The sequence below is a fragment of the Hemicordylus capensis genome, chromosome 5 (genome assembly GCF_027244095.1).
Source record: "Hemicordylus capensis ecotype Gifberg chromosome 5, rHemCap1.1.pri, whole genome shotgun sequence".
Lineage (NCBI taxonomy): Eukaryota > Metazoa > Chordata > Lepidosauria > Squamata > Cordylidae > Hemicordylus > Hemicordylus capensis.
Genome location: NC_069661.1, coordinates 103,957,601 through 103,973,910, shown reverse-complemented (window position 1 = coordinate 103,973,910; position 16,310 = coordinate 103,957,601). Strand labels below are relative to the sequence as shown.

At 39.3% G+C, this 16,310-nt stretch overlaps 1 protein-coding gene across 4 annotated transcripts in view; it reads left to right on the top strand.

Annotated features, from left to right (window-relative positions):
- Window positions 1-1,915: 1,915 nt before the first annotated feature.
- The window catches only part of WDR19 (WD repeat domain 19), a 105,823-nt gene continuing 91,428 nt past the window's right edge, over window positions 1,916-16,310 (top strand). For 2 of the 4 annotated variants that reach the window (XM_053254053.1, XM_053254051.1), the window contains exons 1-9: window positions 1,917-2,076; window positions 6,911-7,002; window positions 7,233-7,298; window positions 8,071-8,196; window positions 10,078-10,193; window positions 10,556-10,671; window positions 11,714-11,794; window positions 15,671-15,783; window positions 16,135-16,308. In XM_053254053.1, the coding sequence (XP_053110028.1) occupies window positions 2,071-2,076; window positions 6,911-7,002; window positions 7,233-7,298; window positions 8,071-8,196; window positions 10,078-10,193; window positions 10,556-10,671; window positions 11,714-11,794; window positions 15,671-15,783; window positions 16,135-16,308 (890 nt within the window). In that variant the 5' untranslated portion in view covers window positions 1,917-2,070. Of the gene's footprint in view, window positions 2,077-6,910; window positions 7,003-7,232; window positions 7,299-8,070; window positions 8,197-10,077; window positions 10,194-10,555; window positions 10,672-11,713; window positions 11,795-15,670; window positions 15,784-16,134; window positions 16,309-16,310 lie in introns of all 4 variants that reach the window. The other 2 variants (XM_053254052.1, XM_053254054.1) reach the window with 2 other exon arrangements.

Below are 16,310 nucleotides of genomic sequence, written 5' to 3'. Positions count from 1 at the left end.
CTGGATCCTTCAGAATTCTTCTAAGGTGACAACCAGTTCTGGCTGTTTCAGGTCTGAGGGATATGAAGGGCTGTCATTGGGATTGGAGATAAAGGCTGGGGTAGCCTTCTACTCGTCCTCTGATATGGTCTCTTCTGGCTCAGAATCTGGGTAAAGTCTGACACTTTGTCCACCTAGATCACATACTTCCAGGCAACTGTCTTATGACAAATTTTATTTTGGCAGCCCAAAGTTTATTTTGGTGTTCAATGGGATGAAAGCTTCAATTACTTATTCAGGCTGCTCATACAGCTGTGTTCTGGGCACTTCCAGACATGGGATTTAGTCTGCGGTTGTCACACTTTGTTAACCCATTCTTTAGGGGGAAGATTCACATGATGCTGTTGTCCACATGTATTTTTTCCATGTTGAAATAGTCACATTTATTTATACAGCAGCACAATGACTGCACCTGTGAACTGTTATTGTTATTACTGTTCCATCTTTGAGAAATAAGACAAAAGAGACAGGACAAATCAGCTGTATCCCCCTGTGCACCCTTCAGAAATAAAAATAAAAATGGAGAGCTTGGAGTAAGAAGCTTAATGAAGTGATTCAACCCAGACCAATGGAAGCAAATAACTATTAAGCAAAGAATGCAGAACATACGATCATGCAGTGAATATAACTAAAAATAATTCATAGAGCTTATAGGACACTTAGGGTTGCAGATAGAAAACTAGATTATTTACCAGCCTGTTGTGGATGCTTTATGTTATGTGCTCATTTGATATATATACTAGGTAGTCTTGTAAAATCATTTCTCCATTCTGGAAAGAAGCCACAATACAGTATTTTGCTTTTGAATCTAGTAATAAATTTCAAATATAGACAGTTCATCACTGGATCTTTATCTGTTGTGATGTTCCTATCTAAGGGACACAAAGGCTGGATTCTCAATCACAGGGCAGCAGCAGCAGCAAAATGCCAAGTATTGAGTTCTTTGAAAGCTCCAGGCATAGCTTCTGAATTGAAGGTCTGGCAATTGGGGGGCGGGGGGAAAGAACAAAAAAGAAAGAAAGATATATTGGAAGGCTTAACAAAAAATAGTCTGCTTCTGGATTATCCTTGCAAAGGAAGAGGTGGGTGGTGTCTTTCACCTTTCTTCTTTAAAATCTCCTATTCCCACCTATTTCCAGAAGAGTAGGTGGCACCAGCTGGTTAATCTTTAAAGTGCCATACGACTTCATTCTTATGTATGAAATTTTAAGGGTTAAAAATGATGCATTTTACCATGGACATTAAATGGAAACTATTCTTATCCATGAAATTTTAGATGGTTAATTTTTTAAAAAATTCATATTTAAATTTTAGATCCAGTAATGCACGTTTTTCAAACGTGTTGTTCCTATTAAGTCTATTTAATAAGTATGTAATAACCATACCTCATGAACAGCAGTTCAATTGTATTAATACGGGGTGAAGAACAAAGGACTCCTCACAAGGTTTTGGAGGTAAGACGAAAGACAGTTTTGGGAGGGAAGATATTGGTGTGGGGGGATTCAGTAAAAATGGGCGGGGGGGACTCCTCAAATGTGCAGAGGGATCTGCAGGAGCAACCCTGTTAATAATCTCCATATTGACGACCCGCACGGACTGTTTTCATTATTACTACCGCGTATTTATCTATCAAAATGTACACCCCACATTTTGATAAGATAATCTCCAAGATGGTTTACAGCACATTAAAAATACAAAAGTGTGTTTTAAAAGCGCAACAGAATTCAGAATTCTTTCCTGCTTAACAAGAGCTCTTCTCCAGCTCCTTAGCTGAAGCATGATAATGCTGCTAATGCTTCGAGACGAGCCTTGGCGGGAATACGCCGCTCGCGCGCCGCAGACCTCCGGTTTCTGATTGGAAGTGACGACATCGTCATTTTTCTTCCAGCTCCGCTTTTCTCGCCCCGCCCTGCAGCCATCTCCTGGGTGACGCGGACGCTGCTCGCGGGGAGGTTCCAGGCTGGCTTTTTGAGTGCGCATGTGCACTGCACCCCCCCCTTATTTTACCAGCACCGTAGCAAAGGCGAAAAGATGAAGGTAAACTCTGCAGAGACCGTTATGGGGGGCGGGGAGGGCGGTGCGTGTGCCCTTATACCTTAGGCGATTCTAGGCATTTAATGGAGGAGTACCCTCGCCGCCCCCCAGAAAGGCAGACAGTATTAGGCCGCCCCTCAGCTAGCTTCTTTTACTGCGCGCTCTTGGCCTGGCATATCGGGGTTATTACTATATACACTCGCTTCCTATAAGTCGCTATTAGGGTAGCTACTTTTCTTTATTTCTTCAGGACTCCCTATGTCTTTAAAAGCTTTGTGCCAGAGCACGGAATTGCATCAACAGGAGGTCGGAGGCAGCTCTTTAATTTTTTTTTTTTTTTAACCTGCCACTCATCCCTTTAAAAGCACAGGGAGCCCTGTCAGAAAGTACATACATACATAAGTGTAGAAAGTGGACGCTCATAGGGCACTGTGCAGTCCATTGCAATCCCTTGTCGCAGGGTTCCCTGTGCTTTTAACAGCTTTATGGTTTGCAACAGCTTTTCTCCAGCATTGAGATGCAATAATTGTTGGAAGCACTGCTTTTTGAATAGCTGTGCTGCTAAAAGACACAGGAGCTCTGTCAGCAAAAGAAATTGGCAACCCTAATGAGGACTGAAACTTCCTCCTACCTTGGCAAAAAGGAATGGGCATGGAGGCCTTGCTGTGGAGCAGAATAGAAAGGAGGGTAGAGAATCTCATTGTAGCATAGTGCCTTATGGTACTTCTGAAGGGTAATTGGTTTAATATGCTGTTGTGGGCTTTAGTAGAGAGTACTTAAGTGCATATGAAGAGCTAGTATTTTATCTATAAAAGCGCCTGTTGTGATAAGCCATTGAATCCAAAAACAGTACTTAATTCCTAGAAAAAGATGCTGGGGCTGGAAGCCCTATCTAATTTAGAAGCTGCCCTCCGTGCCTTCAGTCCTTGATGTGTGGGGATTGTGGTGAGAAAAAGGCATTTCACACTTGTCCTGGGCACTTTCTTCATATTTCAAAACTGAGCTGTGACATTGAAAATGGATGCTGGTACTGAGCCCTGGCACAAATTAAACTCTATAGATTTTTCTACTGTCACAGATACACTTCTCTTTTTGACTTTGCTTTGGGATATCAACATATCCAATGATCTAAGCAGTCTTATCGCAAAATTGCACAACACCACCTCAGTTCCGCAGAAGCACACACACGCCATCCCTTTGTGTTTGGTAACAGCTAAGGGTTGTGTAGGGCGATTTCTCTCAAATGTTTTGCTCAACCTAAGGTATTTATTGCACCATGGACCATTTATGGCTTCTAATTTTATTTTTCCTTCTAGATATATATGCAAACATACATTCTGGAGAAGTGAGCAATTATAAAAATGTGTTTTCTTGGTTACCAGCTAGACAACTCCAGATTGCATAGTTGAGGGGAAACAGAGTATTGGGAGCAGATTTCTCCACTGAGGAATACACCTGAAAAATGTAGCATCTGAGAAAAGCAAATATATTTGAGGATTTCAGGAAAGATTAGAGAGCAGGAGACCAGTTGCCTCCACAATCCTGTTCACCTGTCTTGCTGCAAAATCCTTATGTATTTTATCCTTGTAGGTGAGGCCTGTTGTTGACCAGGCAAAATTATTTTGCATAGATTACATTTGTAGGAAAGTTCAATAAATTAAATATATGTAGTTGATTTTTTATTAATGTGCTTTCAAAAGAGAAGTAAAAGAACAGTTTGAAATTTATAGAATTTCAGCTTCAAGCCTTATTCATTTTTTTGAATAGTTACCATATATGGTAAATCAGAATCGGAGAAAGATCTGCTTTTCTTGGCATGTCATCATTTTGGTATAGGGATGTGCACGGAACTGGGAGGGGGTGGCTGAGGGGGTGGGAGGTGCCATTTTATTTATTGTTAAATTTATATACCGCCTTTCATTAAAATAATCACAAGGCGGTTCACATAGAAAAAGTTAAAACGACTATAAAAATTACACAATTAAAATATGCTAAAACATAAAAACAGATCTAATTAAATTTTTTAAAAATACATACATAAAAATACCATACAATATACAAAGCGCACCCGGTACTTCCGGCCGAAGAGGGGGAAGGGGCAGCAGGGAGGTACACTGCCGCCCCGAAGGCTTTTATGGACAATGAGTGCCAGCGAGGGAAAAGCAGGGAGGGGTAAGTGTACCCTCCTCTGCCATTAAAGTGGCACCCCCAGGCGTCGCCCCCCCCTTCCAGTGTTCGAACGTGTTCGGAAGCCCATAAAAGGGCCTCCGAACAGGTTTGTGCACATTCCTATTTTGGTATTATTGATCTGATTGAGTGTTAAAAATATGTTGAGAACAAGAACAGTTAACATGTGATTGTATTCAGAATTTCTATTTTAAAAAATTTAAACCTTTTCACAAGCATATTCTGGTGTAAAAAGCAGTGCATCTAGCTAATTTAAGTAGCAGGATTCTTCGTACAAAATTTGGTATCTGTAGGTAATCGGAAGTATGAGAGAATTTAAAAAACTACAAAAAAAAATTCACCAAGCAGATTCCAGTATAAAAAGTAGTGCATTCAGCTAATTTCAGTGGCAGGATTGTGTATGCAAGTTTCGGTATCTGTAGATGACTTTATTTTGCACAAACAAATTCTTCAGAATATATAATAGATTTCTGAAAGGAAAAATATCTCTTAGTAATATGAAAGGGAAAGTGCAGGCCTGTAGCAAGTTTGGCAGTAGCCCAGAAACAGACCGCTGCTCACCTGCGCTAGTTACGTTCCTTGCGTTGACACTGGGCACATGATGCAAGGGGCAGGGTCAGCACTGGGCAGGGGCGGCGGGTGGTGGTGGGGGCTATGCCTATTGCTATCGAGCGTTTCATTCACTGGCTGGGTTTTTTCTCTCTCTCTCCCTTGCTGTGAGCAAGCACCCAGCCAGCAAAGGAAGTGCTGGCTTGGAAGGACTGAAGAGCCACTTTCCCCCGCTTCCCAATGCTGGCTGCAACTCCTGTGTCGGTGTATAGCCAGCACCAGAAAGGGGCAGGAGGATGTGCAGCTTCCAGACAGCAAATGAAGTACAAGATGGGAGTGGACCAGTCACACCCCCAAGTCGACAAGTGCTTCATTCACCGGCTAGGTGTGGGGGGAGGTATACAGATCATAGTGTCCCAAGGTCATTTGTCCCTGCCACCTAGTCCAACTGTTGTTTTACATATAGTTCTGGGAGTTTCGCTGAGGATTGCTACAGTAATTGGTCATACATGTATGTATTCTGTGGCCTCTCTGCCAATTATGGAAGAGGGAATAAAACACATGAACCTGAGGAACTCCTCTCCAATAGGCTTGTACATAAACAGTATTTGACTCTTGTCATTCAGCTGCTAGCCTGCTCTGTGTTTTCTGCTATAGTCTCCCCTTGGATGAAGGAGAGTAAAATTGAAATTAGGAAGGATTCAATAAAGCCCATGTTGCCAAAGATCATGCCTAGAATGCCCTTACTGTATTATTTATTTGATTTATATACCCCCCTTCCAAAAATGGCTCAGGGTAGTTTACATTAAAATAAAAACAAAGCAATTAAAATCAAAACTAAATCAATTAAACAATTAAAATCATTAATATTGAAATCATTTAAAACCAACATTAATTAAGGCTTGACAAATCCCTAGTCCCAGAAAACCATGGTGCCTTGCTAGGATATTCAGAGGTAGAATTATTTAGTAAAATCTTTTTATCCTAGGCAGCCCTGTTTCTGTTCTTAGTATGTTACTTAAAGGAAATGAAGAGAAGCCAATTTACCACCAACCCCTGCAGTGTCCATCATGAAGTCCAGTAATTTTGTCAGGTGTCCATTGTCTGGCTCCTACATTTTGGGGCTGGCACCTAGAAAAATTGTCAAGGCTTTTCTGACTGGCTACAGAGTGTCCCCCCGCCCCCCCGTTGAAGCAGTCTGGTTATGCTGTTTATTATTATTCAGCTAGCAAAATACCCATTGATTTGAGTAAGAAGAAACTCAAGTAGTGTGCTTGAGAACAGCACTGAAATAGAGACTAAAGCTTCCTTACTTCTGATGCCCTCAGTATCATGAGCAGGTTCTCTCTTGGAATTTTACTTAAAATTGCAGCCCATATACTACTGAAATAGAGTCATAAGAACATAACAGCCCTGCTGAATCAGGCTCAAGGCCCATCTAGTCCAGCATCCTGTTCCGCACAGTGGCCCACTAGATGCCGCTGGAAGCCACAGGCAGCAGTTGAGGGAATGCCCTCTCTCCTGCTGTTACTCCCCTGCAACTGGTACTCATAGGCATCCTGCCTTTGAGGCTGGAGGTGGCCTTTAGCCCTTCAATTAGTAGCTGATGATAGACCTCTCCTCCATGAAGTTATCCAAACCTCTCTTAAAGCCATCCAGGTTGTTGGCTGTCACCACATCTCGTCAAAGTAGATGTGACATTAAACATCTAATTGTTTACATGAATAAAGTGCTTTCAGCAAATGGCATTTTCTAGGGGATGGGACTGGGAGGAAAACAGTACAGAAGATTATCTTGCATGCCATATTCCCAGTGTAGATATGTCTCCCCACCACTGAATACTTAGGAGGTGGGAGTGGGGGGGAGAAATAGCTTCTGGAATCCCAAGCATCTTGCATCTTATCCAGTTTGACCCTGGAACAGAGCTGGACTTTATAGGTATAGCTCCAATCAGAAAATATTTTGCTTTCTGATAATACTTGTGTAATGGAATGTTGGTAACTGGCTTTTAAATCAATTAGATGTGTTTTATTAACTGTATATAGGGCATTTAAAAACATTCAGTGGTTAAATGTTTATAATTGTCTTTTTCTTTCCATAGCGAGTATTTACCATATCAGAAAAGTCTGTGCCTGGTTTCCCTGTGCAATTTGCTTGGCAGAAAACATTGGGAAACTTTATTGCTGTTACAGGGTAAGAGAATAAATATTTAAGCATTTCATCAAAAGTGTTAACACTACAATATGCAAGTATATAATATATGGGTGTGAAAATTGCCTATTATGCATCTCCTCCTTTTAAAGTTAATTAACTGGACTAGAATTAGTCATACAAAAAGCATCTTAATAACTTTAGTAATTAACTGTTAAAAATGAAAAATGACCATCATATTCTCTTCTGTGCTCATCTGTTTTTTTCTTTAGATGTAACAACACTGTAAAAATCTTTGATCGCCATGGCCAAAAGAAAAATGAAATTGGTTTACCAGGGTAAGTCTTAAAATAGATTGTCTTAGACAATCTGTTTCTTAGGCAAACTCAGATTTCAAAATATATATATAGATATACAGGAAATTAAGTTATTGGTTTCTATCTAAAGAGATTATGTTCTCTTTTTTTAACACAACTGTGTGAATGCACAATAGCATTAACACAGTGAAGAGAGATTCACCCTATTAACACCATCAAATATGGTTGGGGAGAAGGGTAAGAAATTAGGTGAGAATAGAACTGGACTGCACCTTGTTTTAGGAGGTCAGAGTCATCGAAAATTTATGTCTCATAGGGATGTGCCAGAATTATTTTGGTGCCTCATTAGAGGGATGCCGAAATGATCTGGGCAGCTGCATCCAAAATGTGGGCGGGCAAGTGGTAGTTTTACCAATCAGGCATGCAGGTCCTTACCTGCTCTGCCACCACCCACCACTGTTCCATTCGTGGTGCTGACCTTCCCAAAAGGCTACATGCAGCAGCACACACGATTGTGTGCTGTGATGCAGCCACGTGCAACCTTTTGGGAAGAACAGTGCCATGAACGGAACAGTTGTGGGCGGTGGCAGAGCAGATAAGGACCCATGCCTCATTCTTACAGTTACCGCTCTCTGCCCCCCTCCCCCGTGGCAGGCCAAAATGATTCGGGCACATCCCTAACGTCTTGTTCAACTGGTGGCACAAATTATGCAATCTAGCTAGACAAGACTTGCATTTCCACCTAAATCTTATCTTGGAACTTCTAATTAAAGTTTTCTGTACTACCTTTTAGCAGCTGCATTGCTATGGACTGGGATCAAGATGGAGATACCCTAGCAATAATTGCTGATAAGTCTAGTTCCATTTATCTGTGGGATGCCAACACAAACAAAACAAGCCTGATGGACACTACTATGAAGTAAGAAAAACATATCTTAAACTGGATTTGATATACCCTTTTGCTTTATTAAAATAAAACAAAATGATACAGGAAATAGGATCTTTCTGCTTAAATTATTACAGTTTATTGTAGCTGAGGATGATAGGAGTTGTAGTTCAACATCTGGCGTATCACAGGTTGGGAACCCCTGGTCTAAGGAATGTTTGATGATGATCATTCCATAGTACAAGCCCATTTGTAAATTGTGCTGGTCTGTGATCGTAATAAAGGAATTGAATAGCACAAACCCTACCTGTGCCTACTTTGTCAGTGTTCCTAATGTGCAAAGAGGGCACACACCTGAAATCTTCATTCCAGAGGAAAACACTAGATGGAAATGAAACACCATTGTGCTTCTCATACACACACTATAGCTAGGTAGCAGTTTACCTCTCAGAGTAAAGCAGCAGCTTTGGGAATGAGGATGATACTGCAGAAGGATGGGGTTAAAATCTCTTTCATCTTTACTGAGCTCTTGAGGGCTCTGGGTAGGTAAAGCACAATTAACCCTACTAACTGGGCAAAGAGGCACCTTTTAAATTGGTCGCCATCTTGTATTTTGCAGTGGAAAGGAACTGTCCCTAGAACCATCTAGATAGCAGTTTATTCCAATATTAACACAAGTTGTGATGAGAGGTTTTCCACAGCATCCAAGTGATGTTTAAACATGTTCTTTAAGTTGTTAGGAAGGAAACAGGAATGGTGCAAAAGTAGTTTGTCAGGGAGTAAATTGCATTTTGGGTAGAACTCTTTCAGGGGACCACAACATGTAAAATATAACAAGGAAGGAATAATTATAAAAACCATCATTAAAAGGGTACGTAAAAACAAGCCATAATTATGACCTTATAAAAAGGAAATAAGATAAACTTCAAGTGCAAAGACAAGAGGTTATAATACATTCTTAAGAAACTAACAAGTTAATAGTATAGCAAAGATATTTAAACAAGCTGAACCAAGGTTATGATAAATAGCTTCTTGCAAACAAGACAAGTTCAAAGTTATTTAACCTAACAAAACCACAGATTATAATAAATAGCTTTTCAAATAGAAACTGGCAGGTTTAAGCAGTGTAACAAAAATCCCCAAACTAACTAAACCAAGATGAATACAACATATGGGGTAACTAGCCCATATACAAAGAACAACACCTTGACTCAAATAAACTGATATATACTGATTGATATAGAAAAAACTACAAAAGAGTAAAACATGAGCAGTAACTCACTGTGCTTCTCAAGCCACAATATTTGACTTCTAAACAGCTTAGCCCTTCAGTAAAGAAGACCTCATATAAGACCACAGGTGCATGGACTAATTAGTTTAACAGCAAACCATCAGTGAAACTAACTTAACCCTTACAATGAAGGTTTACAAAGTATAAAAACGTTATTACTAAGATAGAATGAAGTATCCATGGAAAAATCAAATAAAAATGTGAATACAGCAACAACACCTTGCTGACCATACAGAAAATATAAAATCAAGATCCTCATTGAGGTCCCTAGGCACTGAGCAGTTCTATCTAAGGATCTATCTAGCCTCTTTTAAGAATAAGATCTTATCAGGGCATGAGGGTATATGTTATAAAGCCCAGAAAGAAAGAAATTGTGACTGTTTTTTGAAGTTAGGGGATTGTATTGTTTTTCTTTTTGTTACTCTTAAGAGCTCTTAGCCATTCTGCAGATACCTATATTAATTTTCTACCACAATATGATCATAGGATCTACCTAGTTGTACTTATCTGACTTTCAACCATGGGCTCCTGAGATTCCCCCCCCCTTATTGTTTATTTCTCAAAACTTTAAAGTTATAATTAAAGTATTTCCTTGGTTGACAGCCCTAATTTTTGTATTGCAGGGAGCCAATGTCCTTTTTACGTTGGTCAAAATCTGAAGCCTTACTTGCTGCTGGAACAGCTAAGGGAAATGTGCTAATATATAATCGCCAAACATCTCGCAGAATTCCTATCCTTGGTCAGTACTATGATGAAGTCAGAGGACTTACATGTAAAGAAGCAGAGCTTTATTCATCAGATCATTCTCTATAGTGCAAATATTTAACTGTGTAACAGAAGAATGTATGCTCATTTAATGTCCTTTTTTAAAAAAAGGTGTTCCAAGATATTTGCCTAGATTATTGTGTTTGTTTTCATATGTCGCAGTTTGTTAGCTTAGTGATAATTGTATGATTAAATGATATGCTTAAATCACATTCAGTTAACTTTCAACCATTGTTTAATATTAATTCACATTTTATTTATGTTTGTATCTATCACTTAGGGAGAAAAATTATTTAGCAAGATTTACTGTGATTTTTCTGTACTCATTTCTTTTAGGTAAGCACACCAAGCGGATCACATGTGGTTGTTGGAGCAGTGGAAAATTTATAGCATTAGGTGGTGAAGACAAAATAATAACAATTAGCAACCATGAGGGAGACACAATCACTACGGTAATAAATTCATGTTTTAGTTTTGCACAAAACTTAACAGTTAAAGTGACATGAAAAAGTGCTCTGCACATCTCTCCTGCTACCGCCTTGGGGTTATCTTTTTAACAAAAGGCGGTATATAAATGCAAAAATAAATAAAATTAAAATAAAAAATATTTGCTCCATGTGTGGATGTTCTTACTGTGATATAAAAGAAGAAAGCCCATTATTTATCAAATCCACATTATAGCCAATATAACTTTTGCATTTAAATTATAGATTAAAGAAAGGGGGAAAGTTACTTCAGCATTGTGTGTGCAAATACCTTCTGTGCTGAATATTTGAACAGTTGCTTCTGTGAACTGCAACCAAAAACAGTTGCTTCTGTGAACTGCATTGCCATTTATTTACTCTGCCTGCCTTTTTATATTTCCTTAGTTTTCTCTGTTTACTTGTGGAAGAGCAATAGAGTTGCTAATCAGGCTGTTATTGCCCTGGACTGTTTATTGCTATTGATTATTAGATATACAGTGAACTTTTATTAAGGCCAAGTTAAAGCCTATTATGATTTTATCCTTAATCCTATCCAGTCATGTTGGCTTTATGATTATTAGAATTGCTACTTGTCTTAAACATTGCAATGAATTTCGCATATTCAGTCTTGGCTCTTGATCATATGTGGTGCTTTGAGAATAAAACCCATGGTCTCAGTGGCTAACTTCAGTATTTTCTGAGTATGCAGGTTTCTTTAAGCTCAGGTTCTGGATGTCAGTTTTCTTTGACCGGGAGCCTTTATGTTTTAGCAAACAAACAAAAGTTTTATAAAGGGGAATGGGGAAGATGCAGATCTGTACTGCAAAGAAACAGAAAGCCCGAGCGGCTTGTGAATCCAGTTACAGCACAGTAAGTTAATATTTAAAGCTACACTTGGGATTACTGATAGTTATAATAGTATTGCATTTAATTCCTTTGAACTTTTGCCTTATTACTGTCATTTAATGCTTACAGGAAATGCCTAAAAATATGTATAGACTATATTAACCCTTGAACCTTATTTTTGCAGACATCAGTGAAAGGAGAACCCAGTAATATGGAATTCATAGTGATGAAAACTGATGACAGAACACCATTACATGAGACCACAGTAAGTCATGAATAACAGGACAGTTTGCAGGCTATATTCAGTCATTTACTGGAACCAAAGGTCATTAGAAATAAGTAAATAAAGAGTTTAATAAGGAATATAACATCTAATTTTGTTCAGCACCACAGATCCAAATTAAGCTATAGATCAAAAACTTCATCATCCTTTATAACATGATAGCTGTGTACAAATGATTACTTTGATGGTGCACTGAAAAATATTTAATATACTTGTCTTTGATGTTTACAGTAGCTGATCCATACAAAGTTGTCTGTCAAATAATGGATTGGATCTGAAGGTTTCCTTCCTCCAGCAGTAGGACCCTTTTGGCCAAGGGAAAATTCCTTCCAGTGGAAAAATGAAACCTTTGAATCCATCCCAATGTATTTATCAACATCAGCTTGCAAATCAATCATAAAATTAGGATTTGTCATCCCAGGAAAAATATCTAATTTCCGTAAGGAATCTGTCTCTTGCTCCTTATATGGGGGGCAATGCAAAAGGCTCTGAAATATATTACTTAAAATTTTGCCCACGTTGATTTTCAGATGTGAGTATCTAAGTTTGGAAATGTGATTTTGTAAATGTCCTTCCTTCTAGGAGTAAAGGTAAGTTCAAATATATTCCTACAACTCATGGTTTAATTTAATAAAACAAAACTGTCGTGGAAAACAAGCATTTTGGATGATTCTCATATCCTTTTGAGTTATATTATGGCAAAACACACACCCACCCCTGAACTGGTAGTACCTACCAAGAAAAGAGATCTTGAGGCATGGTGGATAGGCTTATTAAAAACATCAATTCAGCTTGCAGCAGCATTAGAAAACACAAGGTATGTTGAGCATTATTAGGGAAGAGATTGAAGATAAAATGGCTAGTATTATAGTGCCTTTATAGAAATCAAATGTATGAGTGTTATTTGGAATCCTTTATTCAGTTCTAGTCACCCCATATCAAAAACATGATAGTAGAGCTGGGAAAAGTATAGAGAGGCAATTCAAATGACCATGATGTTGGAGCAAGGTTTTTTTCTGTATGAGAAAATATTTAAAGCATTTAATGCTTCCTAGTTTAGAAAAAAAAATGATGAAGGGCATGATAGATGTTTATAGAATTATGCATGGTGTTGAGAAAGTGGATAACTTTCTTTTCTTTCTTTCCTGTAATACTACAACTCAGTAAAATCATCAGTAGATTCAGGACAGTCAAAAAGAAGCACCTCATAACACAACACATAATTTAGCTAAGGAATTTGTTGCCACAAAATGTGGTGATAGTCAGTGGCTTAGATAGCCTTAAGAAGGAAATGGTCAAATTTATGGAGGATAAATCTGTCAATAGCAATTAATCATTACAATTAACCATTACAATTAAATGGAGCTTCCATGTTTACCATTTGCTGGCGGGGGTTGGGACCAGTGAGTGAAACCTATTGTCTTCATGTGGCTTTCTGATAAGGGTGTGCACGAACCGAGGTTTGAACACTGGTTTGGCACCATGGGAAGGGGGGTGGCAAGCGGGAGCTTTAAGAAAGAGAAGAGCAGGTCCTTACCTTGGTTTGTGCACATCCTTGCTTTCTGAAAACAGGAGGCTTTCCTCTGTTGGAAACAGGATGCTAGACTAGATGGATTCATCAGGGCACTTGTTATGTTCTTAGCCATCATTTAGCATCACATCTGCACTAACCATGGTTAGTTACAGTAACCATAGTTAGCACCAGGTTCCCTCTTAATTGCAACTATCCCTAAACATCAGCTTGTGTTAAACATTGGGCTGGTTGAAACGTCATGTGGAACTGTTGTTAAAGCCGGGCTCCACATGACCCCTCTGAGTCTCGGGAGCACACGTTTCCCCTTATCCGTGTGCAGTTGTCCACTTCCCATCTAGGATAAAATTAACCAAGGTTGGGTTAATAATTTCAAAGTTTGTTTTTCAGTTTATCTATATAATTGATGGTTGGAGCTTGGTTGGATCTTTCTGTATGTTTTTTTAAAAAATAAGAAAACTAATAAAATAAAAAAATAAAATTAACAAAGATTTGTTGTGATGTCTGAACCCATTAAACTCACTTTATTCTTGCCTACTTAATTCAGATAAGCTGAGATTGGTAACTTACTTAAAACCTTGGGTACATAATTTTGGCTTATTTGAAGTAGGAGTGTGTGAGCCAAGGCTGGTCTGAGTTCGCGCTGAACCATGCTCGGTTCGAATCAAGCTGGTTTGGAGCTATACTGGTAAAGGAGAATCTGGTGAGGATTCCACTTTACCAGTACATGCAGGGGCAGGGGGGCTTTCCTAAGTATAGAGGGGGTGGGAGTATAGAGTGAGTGAGAGGAGAGTAAATATGTACTTACAGGTACGAGCTGTGCTCCCGCTGGCCTCCCCCTGAGTAGCCCAGGCCCGCAGCAGTCCAGTTCAGACCTTCTCTGTCCCAGTTCGGGCCTCTGATGTTTTGGCCTTCTCTGTCCCCGTTTGGGCCTCTGTGCATGCATGGAAGTCAGTAAAATGACCCCCACACATGTGCAGATGCCGAAACCAAGCTGCTGCTTGCCCAGGCTACTCAGCGGGAGCCATATTTACTTCCCTTCTGCCCCCTCTGTACTTAGGAAAGCCCCCCCCCGCTCCTGTACTGGTAAAGGGGGATCATCACCGGATTCCCCTTCACCAGTATAGCTCTGAGCCAAACAAGCTGGCTCGGTTTGAACTTGAACCAGGTCCCACTCAACCAGGCCAAAGCTGGGCCAGGCTGGCTCGAATCTGGTTTGGATTCGAGCCAAACCAGCAAACCCCTAATTTGAAGTAAGTAGGCTAGAATAAACCAAGATCAATGGGTTTGGATGTCATGGCCGATCTTGGTTTATTTTAACCAAGTTGGTAAATGGACACTCATGTGAGGATGGGGACATGGATTGCATGCTCTTGAGGTTTGGGGAAATAGTATGGAGCATGGCTTTAACCAAGGTTCCATGTGACCTTTGAACTTTCCCATCATTGGCTTTGTTCCAGATTTATTTATTTATTGTTAAATTTATACCCCGCCTTTCATTAAGAAAATCTCAAGGCAGCTCACAATAAAATTTAAAAACACGATTATAAACAAGACACATTAAAATATTGAGCTAAAAGTATAAAAACAAATCTGATTAAAATAATAATAAATTAAAACACAAGCATAAAAACAGTACAAAATACAAGAAGCGCTGTGGAGACAATCATAAAAAGCCTGGGTAAAAAGCCAGAATTTGACATGCTTTCTAAAAACTGTGATGGAGACTGAGGAGCAGATACCCACTGGGAGAGCGTTCCAGAGTCTGTGGGCAACAACAGAGAAGGCCCTGTCCCGAGTACACGACAACGTAGCCTCCCTCATTGTTGGCACCCAGAGCAGAACCCCCTCAGATGACCTCGTCAAGCGGGCAGCAACCCTTGGGAGCAGGCGGTCCCTCAGATATCCCAGGCTCAAACCGCTTAAGGGAGTGGAGACTTCTCATGGAAGGAAGGAGGAGAAAGGAGCACACCAACCTGTGATCTATTTTGAATTCTTAATCCTTGTTAAGAGACTGGCAGTGTTACGTTTGTACCAGGGCCTTGACTGTCACTGAGACAGTTCAATCTAAATCTTCGCACCACTCGGTGTGCCCTAAATCTGAGATATACTGACAATAATTCTTGAAAAGTGAAAATTAGAGCAAGTTATATAACTACCATTCATCTTTGCTGGAAGTTGTTGCTATACTGTACATTTATTAAGAGGCCTTCAACTCTAAAGGTGGCTAAAAGCATGATTCCTATTAGTATGACTACCATTGTACTACTGTTGAGTGATACTGGTTCCATTCAATATATTATTTTCTTATTTTGCCTTTTTTGCAGGTAAGCTTTGTGGTTGGTCAGAAAACACTGTATCTTTTTAATTTTAAAAAGCCAGGTGATCCAATTGAACTACAGTTTCAGCAGCGTTACGGGAACATTGTGTCTTATAAATGGTAAGTGACTCACTAAAATTCTGTCACAAAATGGAAAAGAGCAATCTAATTTTGTAAACGTAAACACGTTCACACGTAAACACACACGTGTGTGTGTGTGTGTTTTAAACAAGCAGATTGTAATAATTTATAATCAAAATGTAGTGTTCTTGAAAAAAGAGAAATGCAGTTCCTTTTTCTCTTGGTGGTGATGCATATTTATTTTGAGATACAACTTTATTATTATTATAAATATACACAGTTTTTCTAGCAGCTTATAAATTTGGGCTTATCTCCTTAATTATTATTTTCTGCTTCCATCTTACCTAGATTTAAAAAAACATTATTGTTATATTACTGATATCTCTACAGGTTTGGTGACAGTTATATTATGATTGGTTTTTCATTTGGCTTTTTTGTGGTGATTTCTACTCACATTCGAGAGATTGGTCATGAGATCATTCGGGCTTCCAATTATAAAGATAGCCTGACCTGCATTGCAATATCACAGTCACTAAACAAAGCTGCGACATGTGGAGATGACTGGT